This window comes from Nicotiana sylvestris, chromosome 2 (assembly GCF_000393655.2).
Source record: "Nicotiana sylvestris chromosome 2, ASM39365v2, whole genome shotgun sequence".
In the NCBI taxonomy this organism is placed as follows: Eukaryota; Viridiplantae; Streptophyta; class Magnoliopsida; order Solanales; family Solanaceae; genus Nicotiana; species Nicotiana sylvestris.
The window spans coordinates 159,407,110-159,431,863 of NC_091058.1; the positions used below are offsets into that span (position 1 = coordinate 159,407,110).

At 41.6% G+C, this 24,754-nt stretch overlaps 1 protein-coding gene across 1 annotated transcript; it reads left to right on the forward strand.

Annotated features, from left to right (window-relative positions):
- Positions 1–14,354: 14,354 nt before the first annotated feature.
- Positions 14,355–15,193, forward strand: LOC138885865 (uncharacterized). The gene is made up of 2 exons (XM_070166855.1): positions 14,355–14,598; positions 14,814–15,193. The coding sequence occupies exons 1-2, from the start codon at positions 14,355–14,357 to the stop codon at positions 15,191–15,193; spliced, it is 624 nt and encodes a 207-aa protein (XP_070022956.1).
- Positions 15,194–24,754: the final 9,561 nt, after the last annotated feature.

Genomic DNA, 24,754 nt, shown 5'->3' on the forward strand with positions numbered 1-24,754 from the left:
ACAGACTCCAGGGTTTTAAACTTGGTTTGAGGAAAAGAAAACAACATATGGGGAAACAACAAACAAAACGATCAGGACTCGATCAACAACTAACTTTCCAACTTAGGGACCCACGAGGCATCTTTCGGCCCTTTCGCGGCCCTAGGTGTAAGGTCTCTTTGCAGGCTCTTCAACTCGTTCATAATCCGGTGGACGCAGCCCATGATGGAAGCAATGAGGGTTTCCCGAGGTGTTTGCTCGCATGCCAAACATTTTAGGTAGATGTAATGCCCGATTTCGTCAATTCTTGCTCGAATGTTGTCCCTTTCTGCGAACAACTGCCTTATCTGTCGGCTCTTTAATCCTAGCGTTTGTGCATTGGTGGCGAGCTGATCCTGGAACATATCCATTTGCCTTTCCATCCTTGTCATTGCATTGTAATAGCGTGTTCGGTCGGCTTGGGCATCTTGTGTTTGCTTGAAGATCCGCTCTTGCAGGGCGGAATTCGTTTCCTTTGCTGCTTTGACGCTCAGTTCACAATTCCTCATGACCTGCTGTAGGCGTTTCCTCCGGGCCATTGTACCTTCTGCCCATTTGACCCTCATCCTTGCTATGCAAGCCTCTGATTGGTCTAATTCATCTTGGCTCTGGATGACCTGATTTCTCAAACTGGCTACCAATCTTTCGTCGGAGCAGCGCTTCTGTTGGTCGATGTTATTCTTACTGGCTTGGCGAAGGCGGGCCCTCAGGGTTTGGTTCTCTTGGGCTAACTTGTCTTTTTCAGCCTGCTCTTGGGCGACTTGCACGTTGTTTTCGAATACCATCCTTTCAATTTGTCGCTTCAACTTCCTAATTTCAACCAGGTAACCTTCCTCTTTTGCGAGCCAATCCCATTGTTCTTGCGATGACTCAACAAAACTTCGGAGGTGAGGCCGTTTGGTTGGTCGTTTCACGATGCTCTTCTTGTTCTGCCAAGTGAGATAGGCCGGCGAGACTTCACCTCTAGACACATCATTTACCCGGGTATTTGCCGTTAAGTACTGGCATTCACTCCATATGCAACGAACTGTCTTTTCAGGAAATTGGCCGTCACTGCTGACCTCGACTGCATAAGTGCTGAGATCTTCGTCCGGGTGTAGTACTTGACATCTTCCCAACTGTCTCATTACCCTGTAAGGGGCATAAGGTTGAATACCCCTGAGTCCCATCAAGAGGAAGTGAGGACCAGTGGCGGGCATGTATATGATTTCTTCCACAGAAAGCCAACCCAAAGTCCAGTTTACTTGGTCTGCGGTGATGATCCGGAGATAGGATATCCATTCTTCAAACCCTCCCGGTGATCGAAAACCTGAAACCCTTAGGCTATAACCCTCGATGCAGCCCCCATTTGTAGACATGTAGTGCATATACTGAGGATGGTGACACAAGTGTTCGATCATCCACATCTGTAACAACAAGTTGCACCCTTCGAAGAAGTCTGCTCCAGCTTTACAAGCTGTGAGGGCTCGGTATATTTCTGACATTATCATGGGAGCAAGGATGCTTTTATCGTTGGTAATCAAGATTTTGACGATTCCAGCCACCTTTAGATCGATATTTCTATCTTTTCGGGGAAACACCACAAGGCCCAAAAATGCCACCATAAAAGCGAACCGCCTATGCTCATTCCATTTTACCAGATTTCCCCTGCTACAAATACCACTTTCTGGATCATTAAATCCTCCTTTGCTCCCGTACCTCTGGTATATGAATTGTAGGGTAGAAAAACCTCTATCCAGTTCAGCGTATGGGACTCCTTTGCTTATCTTCAACAGATCCATGAATTTGTGTGAATTCACAGCCCTTGGAGCGATCAGGTATTTGTGTCTCAAACCTTCAGTGACGTCCATGTAACCCGCCATTTCTTCTAAGGTTGGGGTGAGTTCAAAATCTGAGAAACGGAACACGTTGTGGGCTGGATCCCAAAATGTAACTAAAGCCTTTATGATGTCGCACCGAGGCCTAACTTTCAACAAATCAACCAAACCTCCCAGGTGCAGTTTGATCTTGTCTTGCTCTGACCTTTCCAAATCCTCCCACCATAATCGCACTTCCAGGGGGATTTTGCTTCTAACTGTTACCGGCAAACTTGGACTCATACTCATTCTGCATGAGCATTGGGGTGATTAAGCAAAGATCCAGACTCATTAGACTCAAATACCAAATTGACACACTTCTAAAAGAAGAAAAAAAAATGAAATTTGGTTGTTTTTTGAAAAAGCATGATGTTACCTTAAGAACTTTCGTTCTTTGGATTGTACCTATATTTTGAAAAACAAGTTGAGCCCGATGGGGGTTGCCTACGTATCCCGCACCATGCGAGAATCAAACTGACGTAGTTCGGGCATAAATCGAATTTTGGGGACACCCTATTTTTCTTAAAAATGAATCAAAGACTCCCCCTTTTTTTCTTTTTTCTTTTAAAACAAATTAATAAGACACACATTTTTTCAAAATTCTGACAGAGCTTTGACCATTTTTGTGACTTTTCAAGAATAAATAAGTAACCCCTTAACCGTTATTCCTCTTCCTTTTCCAAACATTCCCGATATTCAGAAACCGGTCAGCATGCAAGCCTTGAAACAAGTAAATGCATAAAGCAAACAGGATGTAGCAGGATGGTCTTTATTCTCAGGTTGCCTGTCCTAGACGGACCCAGCCCCTGTGCTGAGTCCCCTAAGTCAAATGCACATGATGCAAATAAGCGTTCCTACTAGGGATCCGGCATGAAGTTATGTTATGCTAAGCTGTAAAACCTAGGTGCTTGTTCTAGACCTGGCTTACCCGAGCGGACAACTCGAGCCGAGGATGGGAGCTGTGTACCGGTAACCAAAAGGCCATCCGACTTTGCAACTCCTCCGAATCCTCGTTCTATTTTGGCATATGACACTAACAGAAAGAAGCCACGACCAGCGTGCGCTCCTCAAGAGAGAAGAGAAGGGTTTCGGCACAGTTTATATATACAGTCCAAATAATATCAAGGCGGTAAAAGCAACACTTAGCACATTAGGCTCAAAACATGTAATAAAATCAGATAATAAATAAAACCAAATAGTAACAATTATTCTAAGCTCGAATTCTTAACCCTGAACCAGTGGTTCTGGGTGCTGATCCCCAGCAGAGTCGCCAGAGCTGTCACACCTCCTTTTTCCGCACCCGAGAGGGTACAAGGGAGTTTTTCCAATTAAAGGACAATCGAAACGGGATGAGTTTATTTATTTCAGAGTCGCCACTTGGGAGATTTAGGGTGTCCCAAGTCACCAATTTTAATCCCGAATCGAGGAAAAGAATGACTCTATATTACAGTCTGCGTACCAGAAATCCGGATAAGGAATTTTGTTAACCCGGGAGAAGGTGTTAGGCATTCCCGAATTTCCGTGGTTCTAGCACGGTCGCTCAACTGTTATATTCGGCTTGATTATCTGATTTTAAATACAATACGAACTTATGTGCAAATTTTATCTTTCAACCGCTTTTATCATTTACCGTTATTTTTATCAAGAATTGCAACGTTATAAAATGTATCTCGAACCACGTTACAATCAATGTACCCGTGGTCATCGACACACTTTGACTCCGCTGAGATTTGGATTTGGGTCACATCAATGTGCACCCGAGTTTAAGGAAATTAAATTATTAAAGGCGCGCCTAAAGCGACTAGCGTATTTATTTTGGGTAGGACCGTGAAATTTTACTAAACGGTCCATCCCGAAGTCTAAACAATTTTTAAAGCAAATATTTATTGAGGGCCCCGCAATTTGTATTTTATTTGGCGAGGCTCATCTCGTTCTTTATTTTTAATGAATTTGCAACGTCATGGACATGCATCTCGAACCACGTCACAGTCAATGTACCCGTGATTAGAAAGGCATTTCGAATCCGTCGAGATTTGGATTTGGGTCACATAAATGTGCACCCGAGTTTAAGAAGGTAAAGTTTATTAAAGCGTATCCTAAAGAGACTAACGTGTTGTCATTTCAGGAAGGTTGCGAGATTTGCTAAGCAACCCGTCCTGGAAACTAAATGCTTCAATAATATACATTTAACAAGGGCCCCGCATCTGCGCGTTTTGTTTATTTCATCGAGGCTCATCTCGTTCTTATTTTAAAGGGATATCTTATAGCAACTACGTTTCTTGTCGTGTTTGTCTCTATCAATTGAAAACAGTAGAAAGTCCTAATTAATTACATGTTTGAAGATGTTGTAACAACATTCAGAAAGGCTTAAAAATCCGAAACGGGGCTGCATACACAGTCAGCCGATCCAGTAACCACGGGCCCAAATCCAGCCCAAGCGTGATTGGCCAGACCCGGGCCACTGCTTGTTCGATGCGAGCCTGCCGGGTCTGTTTTGACCCGGGCTCGACCTCTCGTGGGGTTGAGATTGTAAACCATGTTCTTTATCTAAAAAAAAAGGTTTTAGCAGTTATATATGGAACATGTATTGGAAAGGAAAGAAATTAATTTATAGTGTACGATTTTCATGCTTTGCATACATTACTTGTTTATACTACACTATTGCATTAAATCTGAGATACAACCCACTGCCTTGGGCATACTCTTATCACCATCCTATATACACAATCTAACATTCAACTACCATTCATTGACAGTTTACTAGGACTGTAAGCTAACTTCAGTATCCAAAACAAGAAGGTAAACTATTATACATTATATGAGGTCTAACATAATATTCTATGTATATATAGACATCTGCAGATCTTCTCCATTCATGCTCAAACTTTTCAAGTTACATTGGTAATATATTTGTGTACCTGGTATAGAGGACAACAGGAGGGAGAAAATGATCAGCTGAGTGGTATGCAACAAACACAGCAACAACAACCAAACAGTAACAACTCAACAACAAACCAACAGCCACAAATGCTCTCCACAGTCCAACAGACAAATAGCAACAGTTTCCAGAACAACAGAAACCACAGATGGTCGAGGCCCAAACAAACAATCCCAGAAAAAGAGTAATGAACCAGTAGAAAATCCAAGATACCAAATGTGACAGCAACAGAAAACCCAATAACCCCAAAGCTCAGCTAATACCCGATACAGTTCCAGCAATCAGGAAGACTAAGACTCGAACCACAGCCCACAGAAAACTCAGTATAGTAACAATCACAGCAGAAAACACACAGCCTTTCTCTTAATGGAACAGTAATGACCCTAGTTAGAATAACTGGCTTGGCCAGGATAGCCCAACCAATTTAGCTCCTCGTGCAGTTTTGGGCAGTGATTGGTTAAAGTGTTCTGAAAATTTCCCCCTTTTGTTTTCTCTTTTTCTGAAGACTAAAAGTCCAGCCGTTTAAGTTATCAAATGGCCTATTTATAGGCCAAATGAACCAGTACAGCTGAGCTGCCTGCCCTGCCAATTGGCAGAATGCCCATACCCTTTAAGCCCATGCCTAAGCATCTTTGGTGCCAGCCCCTTTGCTCCCCACGCCTGGTCTTTGTTTAATCAAGAGTTATGGGCTCGTTTTATTTATTCATTTTAAACCCATACTCTTGTGTCTTGTCCCCCCATTAGCATTAGTTTAATCCTAATTTCGTACCCCATTTGTCAGCTCACTTAAACTAATTACTTCTGTTCTTTTTGACACCCCAGAATACCCCTGTTAAACCCTGGTTATCACTGTCTTGACCTTTTTGCAGCATCAGGGCATTTTTGAACTGATGAGAGTTCAAATTCAGGACTGCCTAGACTGAACCCTTTTAGTCATTTTTATAATGCCAACAAACCATTTCAAACATTACTGGGACATTCAGTCAGTGTCCGAGTTCAATTAGTTACGTGAAAATACTAGCTCATTCGATTCATTAGTTATAGCAAACTAATCGACGACATTTATCGAGTCGACTATACTAATTATAACAGGTAATAATCAGTCGCTCACATAAACAATACATTTAGGGATCTAAAGGGCATCAGACAATTTTTGTTCAATTACTGGGGCCTATATGAGTTATCATGTTTATCACAGAGTACATTCAGAATCATACACAGAAGACAATCGACCAAATAAAAGGTCTTTACAGAGATGAAAGAAATCCAGAAAATAACAAAATAACAACCAAACACAAAGAGATATGCTGACAACTTATTTAGAAATAAAACAAAAGAAAGGAAAACTTACCAAAATGTTTAAATCAAACAGACCCAAATCTGATTCAACTTCGAATTTTTGAGGCCGAACAAACTTTAATCAGGGTGTTCTCACATGAGAACACCTTGATTAAGGTCTATTAGACCTCAAACCCATGTCCAAACCGGCCGGATTCCCCAGGTGCATGTGTTCTAAAGTCTGGATTTCCAGATCTGATTTTTAGGGAGTTGTGGGTAGATTCGGACCAAACCAAGCTTGGTTTGGTCACGAGGAAGGTCAGGGGAATGTCTGGTATGAAGATGGGGTGGTTTGGCATAGGTCCGGGTTCGACTCAAATCTTCAAACGAAGATTCGAGACGAGGGAAGGTGATTCGAGGCAAGAGGGTAACAGATCCATGTTCAGGAGAGTGAGGGGGTCTTAGGGTGTTCAGGAGGTGGTCACCGGCGTTCGTGCCGCCGGCTTTAATGGCGAGGGAGATGAGGGCGGCTAGGGTTTCTAATGGGAGGTCCGGGTTCGACTTGGGGACGAAGGGGTGGGGTGTTGGTATAGGGGGCGTGGGTATAAGGGAAGGTTTATATATGGTCTATGGGATTGGATCTGAGCCGTTAGATCAGATGATCTCAACGGCTTGGATCTGATGCTGAGAAATGAGACGGGGTCGTTTGGCAGTTAAACGGGGTCGTTTGGTTTAAGTGAGGGGTTGGGTCAGGCTGGTTATTTGGGTCGGGTTTGAACATGGGTCGCTGAAAGAGGTCCTGAACCGTTGGATCGGCTGGGACGGACGACTCAGATTGATTTGCCTGAAACGACGTCGTTTCAGGAAGTGCCTGGGCAGGCCTGGTCTGGACTGGGTCAGATCGTTGGTTTGGGCTTGTTTTTGTCTTATTTTTTGGCCCAAATTGATTTCAACTTTCTTTTGTTTTCCAATTTAAAGAAAAATAAAAATAAAAATAAAAATAACTAATAAAACCAAATGAAATTAAAACAAATAACAATATGGCATTTCAACATAATTATCATACCAAGTAAGTTAAATCACAACCTAAAACGGACGATGCACATATATTTATATTTTTGAATTTTCTTTTAACGCCACATATATTTTTTGTATTTTTGTTTGATAATGACTAGATGCAAAATGGACAGACTCACAAACGACTAACAAAACATGTCACGGAAAGACCGAAAAATTGTACAGCGAAGCCTTTTGCCACTATTTTTATTTTCTTTTGGAGCGATTGTCCGTGAAGCAAAAATCACGTGCTTACAGCTGCCCCTCTTTGCACGAAGACACGAAGGGTTTTCGCGCAAAGATAAAGCGAGCGATTTTTGCCCGTCCGAATACTCCGTGTGAAGCATTTTTTGAAAGAGATTTGACCGAACCTTTGCTTCAGAGGTTTCCTACATATCCTGGGCTGAACAGGAATCAGAGTTTTAGTGGGAATCTCAGAAATCAATACCCGGTGGCACCTAGAACAGTAACTCCTCATAAGTTTTTGGATCTTCTAAGCATCAGTTGAGAAGTTCAAGACGGAAATTTGGCTAAGGGATTTTGCACATTCTATTTCTTGTACGGACGTTACAGGAATCCCCGCGGTTTTGAGACGCTAGATACCGATCATACTCATTCGGGGAACAAAGATAAGTGGGAAGCTCGGCGGGGATTGGCTTTCATAGTGTCATTCCTGGGTGTTTTGATTTTCCCGAGAAAGGATGAAAACATAGAATTGGGGCTTGTGGGGATAGCCGACTTCATGACTAAAAAGGCAAATGGCACCATTGTACCGATGATCTTGGCGGAGATTTACCGAGCTCTAACCGTCTGCCGAGAAGGGGGAAAGTTTTTTGAAGGATGCAATATGCTTTTACAACTCTGGATGGTGGAACACCTTTGCCACCGTCCAGGGTACATGAACTGCGGCATGACCGGTCTTAAATGCATTGAAAAACATGAACAATGGGTGGAGGGCTATGAGTTTTCGGATGGTACGGAAGCATGGTTTGCATATTTGAGCACCCTGACTGCAAACAAGATTGAGTGGACATTCGGGTGGCTCTCGGTCAGTGAAGTCATTTATATGTCGGTCGAGGTGTGTTTTCTTCTATTGATGGGTCTCTGGAGCATTCAGCCTTATGCCCCGCATAGAGTTCTACGTCAGTTAGGCAGGTACCAGACCATCCTACATGATGAGGATTTGATTCGGCAGGTCATCGAACTGGAACCAAAAGCTGCTTTCCCGGAAGAAAGGGTGCATCAGATTTGGCATCAATGTAGGTTCTTAGAGCCAAAGACTCAGGTACGAGATCTGTCCAGATGCGAGTTGGAGCCTAGTTACATAGCTTGGTATGGTAAAAGGTCCCAAGTCCATCGAGAGCCCGAATGGCCCGCAAAAAGGCCCCATGTCCAATAATTCACTGATGGAGCGCAAGAGCAATGGGTTTGGTTGGAATAGAGGCAAGCTACAGAGCCACCATAAGCAAATTGGAAGGACAGATCCGGGATCTTAAATTTGACAAAAGTGTAGAGGTCGTGGCCGATGAAGGGGAGAAGAAGAAATTGACTCAAGAAAACAAGGCCCTTCGAGCACAGATCCAAAAAATGAAAATAGCTGCTGAGAATTAGGAAAGGAGCCTAAAGGATGAAAGACTCATAAGTGGTCTCAAGAGGAAATTAGCTGAGTGTGAGAATGATCTGGAAATATCCGAGGGTAATCTAGTGAGGGCCCGGGCACAGTTAGCGAAGAACGCAGAGGGACGAGCAGAATTTCTCTGGCAGTTGAAAAGGAAATATGAGGGAACAATCACCAATTTGAAGAAAAGGCTAACTACCCTCGAAAATAAGATGGCCAAGCAAGATAAGAACTTTAAAGCAGAAAGGGAACATTGTTATGCATTAATGGCCCAGTTGGAGGAAGATATGCAACAGTTGCAGAGTCAAAACCATCATGATGCCTAGATGCTAGAAGCTAGGTCTCAGCAAATAGGGCGTTTGCTCCAAGAAAAGGGTATCATCAGGGAGAGGGTTAGAGCAATTGCTGACTACATCGTCATGAAGTGCCATGAATGTGAAGACATGACTAGAACCACCTTCTTTGTTGCGGTAATGACCTTAATTGTGGGAGGGAAATAATAGCAAAACAAGATAGGAAGATAAGAGAATAAAGAAAAATGAGAAATCAAGCAAAGAAGGGCATGAATGAAAAAGAGGGAAGTTGCAAAATGGAAATTAGGGAAAGTCGGGATGACGCAGGCAGCCGTTCAAATGCATAGTAGAAATGGTTAACTGCTTAGTTGCATTGCATCCCCAATGTGCAGTTGCCTAATATGTTAAGCCCTAATCGCTAACAAGTTTGTTATTGTCATCAAGTCCAGGCAGGTGGTTAGTTTGTTTGGCATTCTGGCAACTCACCGTACAACATCAAGTCCAAAGATAAGTTGATCATGGCCAACCAAGAATTGGATGCAAGTGTTATTGATCCGTCAAGAGAGGTGGAAGAGTCTGATGTTAATCTAAAAAAGGAGTTATATAAATTGAAACACCAGATGGCAGAGATGTGTCAGGCATAGGTGAAAGGGCATTCACCACCATCATACCCCGCCAACCCTGCTTTCGTCCCACCGCTGGATCAATCCCAAGAAACTCTCACTGTTGATTCATCTCCATACTTTCCCATTTACCACCACTACCAAGGCACCACTTCCCAAACCCCATAAGCTCCACCACCCAAACCAGTCCTATACCCTCCTCCACCAGCCACCCCTTTTTTCGTGGTGCCCCCACCCGCTACACTTCATCGATCCTTCAGTGAGCCTTTATTCCAGACCCAGGATAACCAATACTACCCCCCCCCCCGGAGCCTACTTTCAAAGCCCCAGAGCCTTACTCTTATACTCCTCGTTTTGACCTCCCTGTCGAGATTGATAAACCACCTACAAAACCCAGAACATGAGGAGATGTTCAGGAAGGTGAAGCCTAGAACAGTCATTCAAAAACATGCAGGGATTGGGAGGCCAGGTGAGCGTAGCCTACAAGGATTTGTGTCTATTTCCCGATGTTCAATTGCCGGTGGTATTTAAGATGCCGAAGTTTGATTTGTATGATGGGCACGGAGACCCGGAGGCCCATTTAAGGGAATTTTGTAGTAAAATAAGAGGAGCCGGTGGGAAAGATGAGCTACTGATGGCATACTTTAGCCAAAGTCTGAGTGGATCAGCATTGGAGTGGTACACTCGTCAGGATCACAGCAAATGGTATACCTGGGATGATTTGGCCCAAGCTTTCGCTCGTCATTTCCAGTACAACATCGAGATTGTTCCCGATCGTTTGTCTCTAACTAATATTGAGAAGAAGCCTAGTGAAAGTTTCAGAGAATATGGTTTTCGCTGGAGAGAACAAGCGGCAAGAGTTAACCCTCCGATGAAGGAGAGTGAAATGGTGGAGTAATTTCTGTAAGCCCTGGAGCCCACTTACTTTGGCCATCTGATATCGGCCATAGGCAAATCGTTCAATGAGGTAGTAAAGATGGGTGGTATGGTAGAAGAATGGCTTAAATCAAGCAAAATCATGAGTAACTCGGCTATAAAGCTACTACCCAGCCATTCAGAACGATACTGGGGGAGTGATTGGAAAGAAGAAGAAAGAGGATGTGGCGAAAATTGATTAAGGATCATGGTTTGGACCCAGGGGCCCGTCACACCAATATACCCAGCCTCGACCCCATCACCGAACCTACACTCAAACCTCATAAATCCACCCCAACACTACTTCCCGTCACCAAACCCTCATATTTCTGTCCACCACGCCCAAACATATACTCAACCTCCTGCCTGCGCACAATGGTGTTCCCCAGCCCCATAAAACACCTATCCAGCTCCACAAAATGCTTACCCACCCCCACAAACCTACCGAAACCCTACCAACCCAGGTTTCCAACCCAACCCATCATTCAAAAACGAGAGGTTACAGCGGAAGAAAACCTTCACCCCATTGGGGGAGTATTATACCAATCTATTCCATAGATTGAGGCAGTTAGATATGCTGAGGCCAATCAAGTCAAAATTGCCAAACAATATGTGAATATTGTTCTGGTACTCTGGGGCATGATATGGAGAAGTGTTGTCACTTGAAAAATGCTATCCAGGAGTTCATTGACACAAACCGGATTAAAGTCCAAACTCCAGAGGCACCCAATATTAACCGGAACCCATTGTCAGCCCATCAGGAAACAAACATGATCGAGATAGTACATAAAGGAGGGGAGCCCAAGAAACCTTCACAGACCGTCATGATGATTCGGTCCAGTGAGGTCAAGCCAGTTAAAAAACAAACAGTTGAAGGATTAGTGAACAAGTTGAGCATGACAAATGGTGAACCATCTGTGGTAGTCAAGAAGGGATCCCCAAGTGATGTTGCGGCGAAGCAAGAAAAGTCAAAAGTGGTTGTGCCAGGAATGGCAAACAAGCCTATCATAATTGTAGAGGGTGCCCGTACAAATCCTGTCATCATCAAGCCAGTAACCCAGTCGCCGGTAATAAGCACCAAGGCCATCCCATGGAACTATGAAGGGGTGATAGTGACCTATAACGGAAAGGAAGTGAATGAAGAAGTCAATGAGGCCTAGGGATTAACTCGATCAGGGGGATGCTTTGCCCCGGAAGAGTTAAGGATAGCTAAAACATCCAGAGATAACCCAGTTCGAGTGAAGAAAGTAGTGATTGAAGAAGAGGCGGATGAGTTTCTGAGAAAAATGAAGGTACAAGATTATTCCATCATGGAACAGTTGAGAAAGACGCTTGCTCAGATTTCATTGTTTTCTTTGTTAATCCACTCAGATGAGCATCGTCGGGCCCTGATGAAAATTCTGAATGAGGCTCATGTTCTCGACAAAATTTCAGTAAACCATCTGAAAAAGATCGCCAACAAAATATTTGAGGTGAACAGGGTCACCTTATCTGATGATGAGTTGCCTGTGGAAGGTACTGAACTCAACAGAGCTCTCTAATCTTACGGTAAAATGTGAAGATTCTATGGTTACCAGGGTATTAGTTGACAATGGGTCCAGTGCAAATATTTGCCCATTCTCTACTCTGAACAAGTTGAAAGTGGATGATGAGAGGATTCACAAGAACAGCATCTGCGTTCGGGGATTTGACGGTGGAGGGAAATATTCAGTTGGTAATATAGTGCTTAAGTTAACAATAGGACCGGTAGAATTTACCATGGAGTTCTAAGTGTTGGACGTAGCCGTCTCTTACGATTTGTTGTTAGGTCGACCTTGGATTCATGCCGCTAAAGCAGTCCTGTCCACTCTGCACCAGATGGTCAAGTTCGAATGGGATAGACAGGAGATCGTCGTGCATGGTAAAGATAACTTGTGTGCACAGTGATGCCTCGGTCCCGTTCATTGAGGTTGAAGGTGACGAAGGGCCTTGGGTCTATCAAATTTTTGAAACAGTGCCGGTGGAGAAGGTTCTAAAAGGGAAATGTGTTCCCACCCCAAAGATAACCTCCGCATCAGTCATGGTGTCCTTTGAAATGCTGAAAAATGGCTTTGTGCCCGGTAAAGGTCTGGGTGCATCTCTACAGGGTATCATACAGCCAGTGTCCCTCCCTGAAAATTTGGGTACGTTTGGTCTTGGATTCAAACCTATAGCGGCGGATGTGAAAAGGACTAAAAGGTTGAAACAGAAGGCGTGGGCACTTCCAAAGCCTGTTCCACATCTCTCTAGGTCTTTTGTCAAGCCCAGTGCTAGGAAACGCCTAGTGACGACAGTTCCAAGTTCTGTGGTTGACGTGGATGAGGAGTTAATTGAAAGGTTCTAGAGGTTGTTTGATGATGTGAACATGGTAGAGGTTGGAGAAGGTTCTAGCAAAGCGGACGTGCAGTTCGTTGGGCCGAATACAAAGCTTAACAATTGGAAGGCTACTCCTCTCCCTACCCGGAAGGAATCTTGGTAGTTTTGTTTATTTTCCTTTCTAGTTGGGTCATTCCAGGGTTGTGACCCAGACTTTTATTTTTCGCTTGTTGATGTACAAACCTTGTTATCCTTTATTTTCAATGAAATGCAATTTCCCTTTTCCATCATTCCTGATAGTTTTATTTTTGTTTTTCTTTTCTTCTCTGTATAGTTCTTTTTATGCTGGTTTCAATGACATGACATGTATGAGGAATTTTCGGCCCAGTCTTAAAACTCAATGTAATTGTGAAATAATAATCCAAGAAATAGAGTGTGATGATGAATCAGAATATGATGAGGATGAGGCCTTTAAAGAGATTAGTAAGGAACTAAGTCATTTTGAGAAAAAACTCAGGCCTAACCTGAATGATACAGAAGCAATCAATTTAGGGGACCCAAATAATGCCAGAAAAACTAAGATAAGTGTCCATCTTGAACCGAAAATCAGTGAAGAAATAATTAAAGCATTGTTTGAGTATAAGGATATTTTTGCATGGTCGTATGATGATATGCCCGGCTTGAGTACCGATTTGGTGGTCCATAAATTGCCAATTGATACGGCATTTCCTCCTGTTAAGTAGAAGTTGAGAAAGTTTAAAATCGACATGAGCATGAAGATTAAAGAAGAGGTCACAAAGCAGCTTGATGCAAAGGTCATTCGGGTCACGCGATATCCCACGTGGTTAGCCAACGTCGTGCCTGTGCCAAAGAAGGATAGTAAGACTAGAGTGTGTGTTGACTACCGTGATCTCAACAAGGCAAGTCCAAAGGACAACTTCCCACTGCCAAATATCCACATTTTGATTGATAATTGTGCCAAGCATGAGATTGGATCTTTTGTGGATTGCTATGTGGGGTATCATCAGATTTTAATGGATGAGGAAGATGCGGAAAAGACGACATTCATCATGCCATGGGGAACATATTGCTACAAGGTCATGCATTTTGGTTTTAAAAACGCTGGGGCAACTTACATGAGGGCAATGACAACCGTATTCCATGACATGATACACAAAGAGATAGAGGTTTACGTGGATGCTGTGATCATAACTCCCGGAAGCAGTCGGACCACGTCAAAGATTTGAGAAAGTTCTTCCAAAGGCTCCGCAGGTACAATTTTAAACTCAACCCTGCAAAGTGTGCATTTGGTGTCCCATCCGGAAAAATGTTGGATTCATAGTCAGCCAGCGGGGAATTGAATTGGATCCGTCAAAGACTAAAGTTATTCAAGAATTACCCCTGCCAAAGAACAAGACCGAGGTGATGAGTCTGCTAGGGAGGCTGAACTACATCAGCAGGTTTATTGCTCAGCTTACGACAACTTGTGAGCCCATCTTTAAGCTGCTAAAGAAGGATGTTGCGGTCAAATTGACTGACGAGTTCCAGGAAGCATTTGATAAGATCAAAGAGTATTTGTCGAACCCACCTGTGTTGGTCCTGTCGGAGCCTGGAAGGCCTTTGATTCTTTATTTCACAGTCCTGCATAAATCATTTGGTTGTGTGTTGGGTCAGCATGATATCACTGGCAGAAAAGAGCAAGCCATCTACTATCTCAGCAAGAAGTTCACATCTTATGAGGTTAAGTATACTCCCCTTGAAAGGACATGTTGCGCCCTGACTTGGGTAGCACAGAAGTTGAAGCATTACTTGTCGTCCTACACCACTTACCTCATTCTCACTTGGATCCTTTAAAGTATATCTTTCAGAAGCCCATGCCCACAGGAAGGCTCGCAAAGTGGCAGATCTTGCTCACAGAGTTTGACATCGAATATGTGACTCAGACGGCGATGAAAGCCCAAGCTTTGGCCGATCACTTGGCCGAGAACCCAGTGGACGAAGAATATGAACCTTTGAAGACTTACTTTCCTGATGAAAAGGTAATGCAAATTGACGAGGTCGAGAAGGAGGAAAATCCCAGTTGGAAACCTTTCTTTGATGGAGCTGCTAACATGAAAGGTGTCGGGATAGAGGCAGTGCTTATTTCTGAAACAGGGCATCACTACCCTGTTACAGCCCAGCTGCGATTCTACTGTACCAACAACATTGCTGAGTACAAGGCATGCATTCTGGGACTAAGGCTAGCCGTAGATATGGGAATCTAGGAAGTCTTGGTCTTGGGGGACTCGGACCTTCTGGTGCACCAGATTCAAGGAGAATGGGAGACACGGGATTTAAAGCTTATACCATATCAACAATGTCTGCATGATCTTTGTCAACGGTTTCGATCAGTAGAGTTCAGGCATATTCCAAGGATCCATAATGAGGTTGCCGATGCTTTGGCTACCTTGGCGTCGATGTTGCACCATCTGAATAAAGCTTATGTTGACCCTTTGCATATCTAGGTCCGTGATCAGCATGCTTACTGTAATGTTATTGAAGAAGATCTGATGGTGAACCATGGTTTTATGACATTAGAGAATATATCAAGATGGGGGTGTATCCAGTACAGGCCACGAGTGATCAAAAGAGAACAATTCCATGTTTGGCAAGTGGATTTTTCTACAGTGGAGGAGTTTCGTACAAAAGAACTCCAAATCTCGGATTGTTGAGGTGCATCGATGCAAAGCAAGCCACAACTATCATGACCGAAGTACATTCCGGACTCTACGGACCGCATATGAGTGGGTATGCTCTGGCAAAGAATATTCTTCGAGCAGGTTATTATTGGCTCACCATGGAGCGAGATTGTATCACTTTCGTGCGCAAATGTCATCAATTCCAAGTACACGGAGATTTGATTTATTCTCTGCCATCTGAATTGCACACAATGTCCGCACCATGGCCCTTTGTTGCTTGGGGTATGGATGTCATCGGACCAATTGAGCCAGCAGCATCCAATGGACACAGGTTCATTCTGGTGGCCATTGACTATTTCACTAAGTGGGTTGAAGCTAAAACTTTCAAATCTGTGACCAAGAAGGCAGTGGTCGATTTTGTTCATTCAAATATCATTTGTCGGTTCGGAATCCCAAAGGTGATCATCACAGATAATGGTGCTAATCTTAACAGTCATTTGATGAAGAAAGTGTGTCAATAGTTTAAGATTACACATCGCAACTCCACCCCATACCGGCCCAAGGCGAACGGAGCAGCCGAGGCAGCCAACAAAAACATAAAGAAGATACTTTGGAAAATGGTGCAAGGTTCCAGGCAATGGCATGAGAAGTTGCCCTTTGCTTTATTGGGCTATCGCACTACTGTGCGCACTTTAGTAGGTACAACTCCTTATTTGTTGGTATATGGCACAGAAGCGGTGATACCCGCTGAAGTTGAAATTCTATCCCTTCGGATTGTCGCTGAAGCCAAAATTGATGATGATGAGTGGGTCAAAACCCGTCTGGAGCAATTGAGGTTGATTGATGAGAAAAGATTGGCAGCAGTATGACATGGCCAGCTGTATCAAAAGAGAATGGCAAGAGCATACAACAAGAAGGTGCATCCCCGGAAATTTGAAGTGGGTCAGCAAGTAATGAAACACATCCTTCCACATCAGGCTGAAGCAAAAGGCAAGTTCGCCTCAAATTGGCAGGGGTCGTTCATCATAACGAGAGTGTTGTCCAATGGTGCTTTGTATTTGACAGATATATAAGGCAAATGTGTAGACATGGATATCAATTCTGATGCGGTCAAAAGATATTACTTATGATTTCTTTGGTTTAAATTGCATTGTTTGTACTTGACATGTTTTGAAGATTGGAATGACGAAGGCATTTTGTTCTGCTATCTAAACACTTTATCATTTGTTACCCCTTTGAGCTTTATTTATTTCCTTTCATACCCCTTTTTTGAATCAGTAGCAAAGTTCGGAAACAGGAGCGCAAAAGGTGAGTAAAGAAGAAAAAGAGAAAAGAAAATAGAAAAGAGAAAGAAAAGAACGGAAAAGAGTGAAAAAAGGAAAAGAAAAGAAAATAAAAGAAAAAGAATAAAAGCAAAGAAAAGGAAAATAGAGAAAGAAAAAGAAAAGAGAAAAATCATAACAACAAAATAATTTTTATGACATGAACTATGTTCGACCTGATTCCTTTTAAGGATATGTAGGCAGCCTCACGGTTCGGTTCCATCAAAATAGAAATCCAGAAGTCCCCAAGCAAAGAAACTGGGCAGAAAGTTGTGGTTGTTGTAAGAAATCTGATTCCAAGAGTTGTAATTTTTTAAACTCATTAAGTTGTTTTAAGCCTTTTGATATCCTTTCTTTCTAACCCTATCCAAAAGCCCACATTATGGTCCAAAGAAAGACCTTCCGATTAGTCTTCGAAAGATGCCAAGTCGAGCAAGTAGAGATGATTCATATCAGGGGCAACACTCCGGTCTAAGCAGGAAAAATGAAAAAATGAGAGAGTCATATTGGTGAAAACTCTCATGAACACCGTAAGGCAATGAAAAGCTGAGAGAAATCAAAAATGAGAGAGTTTTATTGGTGAAAACCCTCGCGGGCACCGTAAGGTGAAGGTGAGTTGAGAGATGATTAAATGAGAGAGGTTTGTTAGTGAAAACCCTTCAGGGCAGCGAACCGAACAAGGTCAGTGATTCGGCGAAGAAATCGGGTTATGGAAATCTTGGGGCATATAGTATGACAACTGAAAGGTGATTGGTTGAATAGGCTGGGCTGATTAATCTGAAATGCATGTCATGATTATTGGTGTCAGCTGTTCCGCTCAGATAAGTCTCTTTTCTTTTTCCCCCTCAAACAGTCATCCAATTTTGGATTTTCTTCTTTATTCCTAATTCTTGAAGTCATTGCATTTCATTTCTTTTGGGTTTATTTCTCTGATATTTTCCCAATGTCAGTTTTGTTTGAGCAAGTGAGAAGGATTTCAAAGCTTAATATCAATTTCCAAAATTGCAAAGTGCGGCCAAAGCATACCAGAGATAGCATGATGTAAAGTGGGAAATAAGGTGTCAGTGAAAGTTCCATTGGTCGAATGGTTTGGTAATCATGTGGGAAATACAGAGTTTCAGGTAGAAGGGTCAGAAATGTAAAACAACGGTTTGAGTGTAGAGCACTAGGGTCATTCAAGGTCCTGCGGTTGAGAATCAGTCAGAAAGTCAAACGGTTCTTGGCCAGTTCAAGGCAACCAGTCAAAGCAAAGCGCGGCAGCGGAGAGGCCACCTTCAGCAAGAATGCCACAAACTAACCACCATATTTTTAAACTGACAAGATTTTTTGTTGATTTGAAATAGGGGCAGAAAATTCCGTTTGTTTCTGAGAAACCCTCCATAAAGAAAGTAATGTACCGGACAGGTTCGATCGTAAATTCTCAGGACCCGCCTGGATAATGGAATTTAATTTGAAGTTCTTGAGACCCTCCTGAATAATGGGACCTAGTTTAAAGTTCAAAACATTCATGAGTAATAAGATCTAGCATAAGCTTTACCTTGATGAAATATAAGTTGGCTTTGAAGTTTTCACTCCTAGGATAGGATTCAATTCGAAATTTTCAGGACCCTCCTGAATAATGGGACTTAGCTTTAAGACCTTCATTAGATAACAAGATTTAACGTAAGTTCTGCCGTAGGGAAATATAATTTAGCCTTAAAGTTGTCACTCTTAAGATGAGATTTGATTTTAATTTTCAGGACCCTCCTGGATAATGAGATCTAGCTTTCAAATTCTTAGAGATATTTGGTAACATGATTCAATTAACACTCACTGATGTGCCCAACTACCAAATTGGGGCAGGAATTTTTCTTTGTTTTGTCCATTCTGTTGTAATCAGGCGCCCACCTAGAGAGCAAGGGAGAACAACACAAGTTTCAAGAATGGAAAGTAGTTCAAGTGTTTGGAATCAGGAGCCCACCTGGAGAACAAAGGGAAAGCAGTTCAAGTGTTGGAAATCAAGAGCCTACCTGGAGAACAAAGGGAAAGCAGTTCAAGTATTGGAAATCAGGCACTCACCTAGAGAACAAAGGGAAGATAGTTCAAGTATTGGAAATCAGGAGCCCGCCTGGAGAACAAAGGGAGAGCAGCTTAAGTATTGAAATCAGGAGCCCACCTAGAGAACAAAGGAAAACAGGCCAAGTCTCAAGAGAAAACGGTGCAAATATTGGTAATCAGGCACCCGCCTGGAAAGCAAAGGAAAAACAATTCAAGTTTCGGAGGAAAAACAAGTCGAGTTTCGGAGGAAAGGAAGATAATTCAAATGATGGTAATCAGGCGCCCACCAGGAAAACAAATGGAAAGCAGCAATGATCGAAAGAAGACAGTTCCGGTTCAGCAATCAGGCGCCTGCCTGGAGAATGAAGGAATTCACCTCATAACACAATTCAAGTCAGCAACAAAGGAAGTTCACCTGGAGAGTACAAGTCAACGGAGCAGCAGAAGCTGCAAGATCAAGTTTGAAGATACATATAGAATTCTTGTAATTCATAAATCATAGTTTAGTCTAGCTTCTTTTATTTTGTCCTGGTGTAATAAGGGGTTCAGCAAGCAGTAGCAACAGCAGCAGCAACAACAACATGAAATTACAACTTCCTGGTAGTCCTAGCTACCGAAATTTCCCGAACTACACTGACCTGATTCCTTTATAGCCAAGGATATATAGCCAACCTCGGAAGCAGGGTGCGGCCGATTTTTTCAAAAAATGCTTCCCACGGAGTATTCAAACGGGCAAAAATCGCTCATATCCGCTCACTTTATCTTTTCACGAAAACTCTTCGTGTTTCCGAGCAAAGAGGGGCAGCTGTGAACACGTGATTTTTGCCCTATATGAATTACTCCCATAAATTCAAGAAAATAAATTTTTTCCATTATTTGCAATTTTTGTAGATTTTTCATAGGATTTTTGTTAATTGTTTGTATTTAGCTGTGCATGTTTATTTTATATAAATCATGAAAAACACAAAAATACTTTGCATTGCATTTGGGGTTTACTTTTACATTTTTAGGTTAGTTGTTTTATAAAAATGAAAATCACAAAAATGGCTCACTTTTGCATTTTAGCTGTTTAATTTTAAATCTGTAGTTCTTCTTCTAATTTAAGAGTTAATCAATTTTTGTAAGTATTATGATCGGTAATTAGCTTAATTTTGTAGAGGGTTAATTTAGGTTTAAATTAATTTGAAAAGGAAAAGAAAAAAAAAGAGAAAATTAGAAATTGGAAAAAGTAAAAAGAGAATCAGAAATTAGGGCAATTTGGGCCAAAATTTAATTGAGCCCAAACCCTACGCAAATTCCGCCCAGGCCCCAGCCCAATTCCAGCCTAAATCCGGACCAGCCCCACCCCAGACTAAAACAACCCTGTTTTACCCTTTCCCATCTCAAAACCATGAGTCTTGAGGGGTGCCTTATACCTTCCTCTCGGTCAACAGAATTCCTTACTCAGTCTTCTGTTTTCATAGACCATGAATTAGGAGTCAAATCTTCCTTTCGATAAGGGATTCAATAAAAGATGACTTGGAACACCAAAACTCAATTTCAAGTGATGACTCTAAATAATAAATAATCTCTTTTCAAAACGTCACTTTAATTGGAAAAACTCTTCTAACTCAACCTCGTAATAGGGTTGTCGAAAAAAAGAGGTGTGACAGTGTGTTGTTCAATACCTGTCTTACTCAAGCGGACAACTCGAGCCGAATAGGCAATGTATCGGGAACCAAAAGGTCATCCGGCTTTGTAACTAATCTGATCATCGTTCTAAAATTAGGGGTATGACACTCTAACAGAAAAGAAGTCACACCAGCGTGCGCATCCCAGAAGATTTAGAAGACTCATAAAGAAGAAGGGAGTCGTAAAAATTTTATATATAGTTCACGCAATATCAAAGTAGTAAAGAGCGGCATTTAGCACATTAGGCTCAAACATGTAATATCAGACAATCACAAGAAGCCAAGTATAACAGTTATTCTAAGCTCGAATTCTGAATCCTGAATCAGAAGTTCTATATTCGAATCCCCACTAGAGTCGCCAGAGCTATCACACCATCTTTTTCCCGAGGGATAGGGAGTTTTTCCAATAAAAGTGACATTATTCGAAATGGAATTATTTATGTAATTAGAGTCGCCACTTGGAATAATTATTATGGTGTCCCAAGTCAGTGGTTTATTTTAAAATCCCAAATCGAGAAAATTGACTCTATTTATTATCCGCAAATACAAAAGACCGAGTAAGAAATTCTGTTAACCCTAAAAAAGTGTGAGGCACTCCCGAGTTTTGTGATTTTAGTACGGTCACTTAACCATTAATATTTGACTTAATTATCTAAATTATTACATGTTTAAAACCTATTGCGCATTTTATCTTTCGTCACTTTTAATTAAATATTTAACCGCTCTTTAGTAGTTATGGAGCTATGTTAAACAAGTTACGATGTCGTACACTTGTAGTTCTGGTATATATTGCAAGTCATGCAACGTGAAATGTACCCGCGCTTTACAATATATCTATCATTATTATTTTAAGTTGTGGTCAAGTCGCGTGAACGTGCACTTGAGTTGGGATTTATATATCATGACTATGCCACAGGAACCGTACCCACAGTCACAATGATTTATTATTGATTGCGCCTAAAGCAAACTACGCGTGTTTACAAATTGTTCATTTCCTATGTTTGAGATTTTTGAAGGTCACACATTATGGCAAAGGAATTGTTGGAGTCAAGATTTGAGTCATTCATATGACTAAGGAACTTGGTGCAGTTAATTCAAGTCAAGAGTTTATGGTGACCAATTCGATGAGTCACTATTAGGAATTTTGTTGAATCTACACATTGGGATTATCATGAGATGAAATAGTCATAAGCAATTAAATATTCCAACTATGGATTTCAACAAGTTAAAATCGAAGAGATTAGCTTCTTTCTACTATTACTCCACGTCTAAAGTGAGCGACATGTCCATTATGACCTTGAAGTCGCTAGGCAATTTACTGTAGAGCACAGTTAACTTTAAACTCATACCTAGGCCCAATTGCACATGCACAGACTAGGCCCAAACTCTAAAACTCTACGCAAGGTGCATGCCAGCAACATGAGAATTTGAGCAGATTATAATGTGTGGACGAGAGCCCAAACCCTACGCAAATTCCGCCTAGGCCCTAGCCCAATTCCAGCCTAAATCCGGACCAGCCCCACCCCAGACCAAAACAACCCTGTTTTACCCTTTCCCATCTCAACCGTTGGATCAATATGATCCAACGGACCAAAACTGGACGCCTATAAGGATATGTATGTCGGAACCAGGTCCCCCCAGTCCACGCACCCGTTAGTTCTCTTCGTCTCCAACTCAAAACCCTAGAGATCCGCTGCCCTTAGATCCCAACTCCCCACCGGCCTGCGGCGATGCCATAAACCACTTCAATCCACCCAAAAAATAGTGCCCCAGAACCCTAATCTCGCCAAACATCTTCAGACTTTTACCACACAACCACTTTCACCCTTCCTTACCAAATCCATCATTAATTCCCAAAAAAGCACCCTCAAACTCCCCGAATTTCGGATCTGAGAAACCTTAGTTCTTTTAGGTCCAATTCTTTGGCTCCCGGAGTTCAATACGAATCAAAATTCGTATTAGCCAAGCGTTCTCGTTGAGAGCCCTTGGTTAACATGAGATTTGGTTCGATTTTGAGAGATTCAGTTGCTTGGCCGGCCCTGTTCCTTCCCCCTTCTGGTCGTTTGTTTGGATTCAAGTATTTCCCAGGCTTTGTCCGGTTAGTCATTTCCCTTTTTTTTCTTCTTTGATTTCTTTTTGCTTTATTTGCTTGTTTCTGATATTTTTTCCTTCTTCTTTAGTTATTAGTTGGTCTGTTATTTTACGTCATTGGCCATTAGTGGTCACTCGCTCGAATGGTTTGATTTTCCTGTTTATTTGATTAGGTTAGATTACTGTTTTGTCTAGGATATGATATCATGATTTCTTCTTATTTTGTTATAATCCGTGTTTCTAATGGCATGGTTCTAATTTTTAAGGTTTCTTTTATTGTGATTTAGTGTTTTTAATTGCTCCATTCTTCTTTTAATTATAGTCAAATTTGTCACTGGTCGTTAGAAGTTAGATTTTTGTTTTGAAGTTCATCTTGAAGTTGAATCTTTCTAATTTGTGTTAAGGGTCCGAATTTTCACCTTCTTCAGTATATGTTTATTGTTTGATTGGTTTCACTCATATCGATTTGCTTTGTGATGTTTGCCTCAGTTTGTAAATGGTTAGAAACTCCTAGGGTCTAAGTTGAATAATTTGGAATTTTAGGGGATTAATTTGGGAAGTAGAATTGGGGTGCTCATATAAGGTTAGCATTAGGAGTTTCTAGAATATGGGCAGTTGACCCAATCTTGGCCAGCACAAGTGCTAGAGCCAATTAAAGGCTGTCAGCTGTCCCAATTAGTTACAAAAGATGCCTTTGCAGGCTGGAAATATTCTGATTTCTGTTTTCAGGCACATGGCCTTAGAGGCATATAAATAAGGACCCTTCCTTCACTAGAAAAGGGGATTTTTGGAAAAAGCATCATTTTCTCTGCATCAAAAACAGTGAAAATACATATACTGATAAGAATTTCAGAACTAGAAAACACAAAAAAAAAAGTTCGAGTTCTGTCAGTTGGTTCCATTCTGGGTTTAAAGCTTGAACATCTTGTCAAATTTCTGGGGTTTGAGTATGGACTGAAGGAGCTGATTTTTGTTGATTGATTGTGTTGCCTTGCTACACCTTTACTTGTTGAAATCCTCACTTTTTTGCTTTGTTCAACTCCGAGGTACCTCTTGCACTTTGAATGACATGTGAAGTGCAAAAAATGTAGTCCAACGTGGAAATCTAATGACAAATACTTTTTGTTGAATCTCTAGTCTTTTGATTTCTTTAAGATCATTCAGCTCTGTTGTAATTTAGTTTCTTTATGCTCATTTATATCACTGACTTGAATCCTGTGTATAATTTGAATCAGTATCATAGTTTAGTAGGTTGGCTGAGGCTTTATTTGTTAGACATGTAGAATATTGGACTTCCTGTGGCATGGTCTAAGCTAGATGAGTATTTTTCCTTTGGTTAGTCTAAGTCTGTCTAGAATCAGTTTTGGATTTTCAGATCTTGGTTTGGTCACATCACAATTTCATTAGTTCATTTCATTTTAGAGTTTGATTTGAGCATTTGTACTCTTGAAGAACTATAGTTCGAGTAATGAATTATTGGTTTGACAAGGGCCAAATGTTCTGAACTATGTAATATTTCCATTGTTGTTTGTAAGGTTGGAATTGAGGTCTGAATTTCCTACAATGTATTTATAATTTAGCTTGAGCCAAAATTGAGGTTGGAACATTGCATAATCTTGACCTCATATTACGTATTCATCAAATACAAAACAATGCCTCTTTTAGATGTGTAATATGGTTTGTAGCATTTAACGTTTTTAAACGTCACATGACTGTGTACTAGAGCTGTGCATTTGGATCGGATATCCGAAATCCGATCCGATCAACTCTATTTCGGATTTTCGGATTTCAAATTTCGGATTTTCGGATTGGATACGGATTGTGTTTTATGAAATTTCGGATTTTCGGATTGGTATGATTTTAATCCGATCCGATCCGATATCCGAAATTATATGTACCTATATAAATACACACTAAAATTTTAGGGTTATGCTTATTCATTTTTCACACACCCCCTCACTCACTTAGATTTTTCCGCCTCTCTTGCACCTCTCTTCTCTTCAGTGAAGACTAAAAGAGTCTCAATG

What these genes read in the sequence shown, in the direction of transcription:
- LOC138885865 (XM_070166855.1), top strand. Translation starts at nt 14,355, where the DNA reads ATGAGTCTGCTAGGGAGGCTGAACTACATCAGCAGGTTTATTGCTCAG. An exon ending in ATCATTTGGTTGTGTGTTGG is followed by an intron (nt 14,599 to 14,813) that starts GTCAGCATGATA and finishes CCATGCCCACAG; the next exon opens with GAAGGCTCGCAAAGTGGCAG.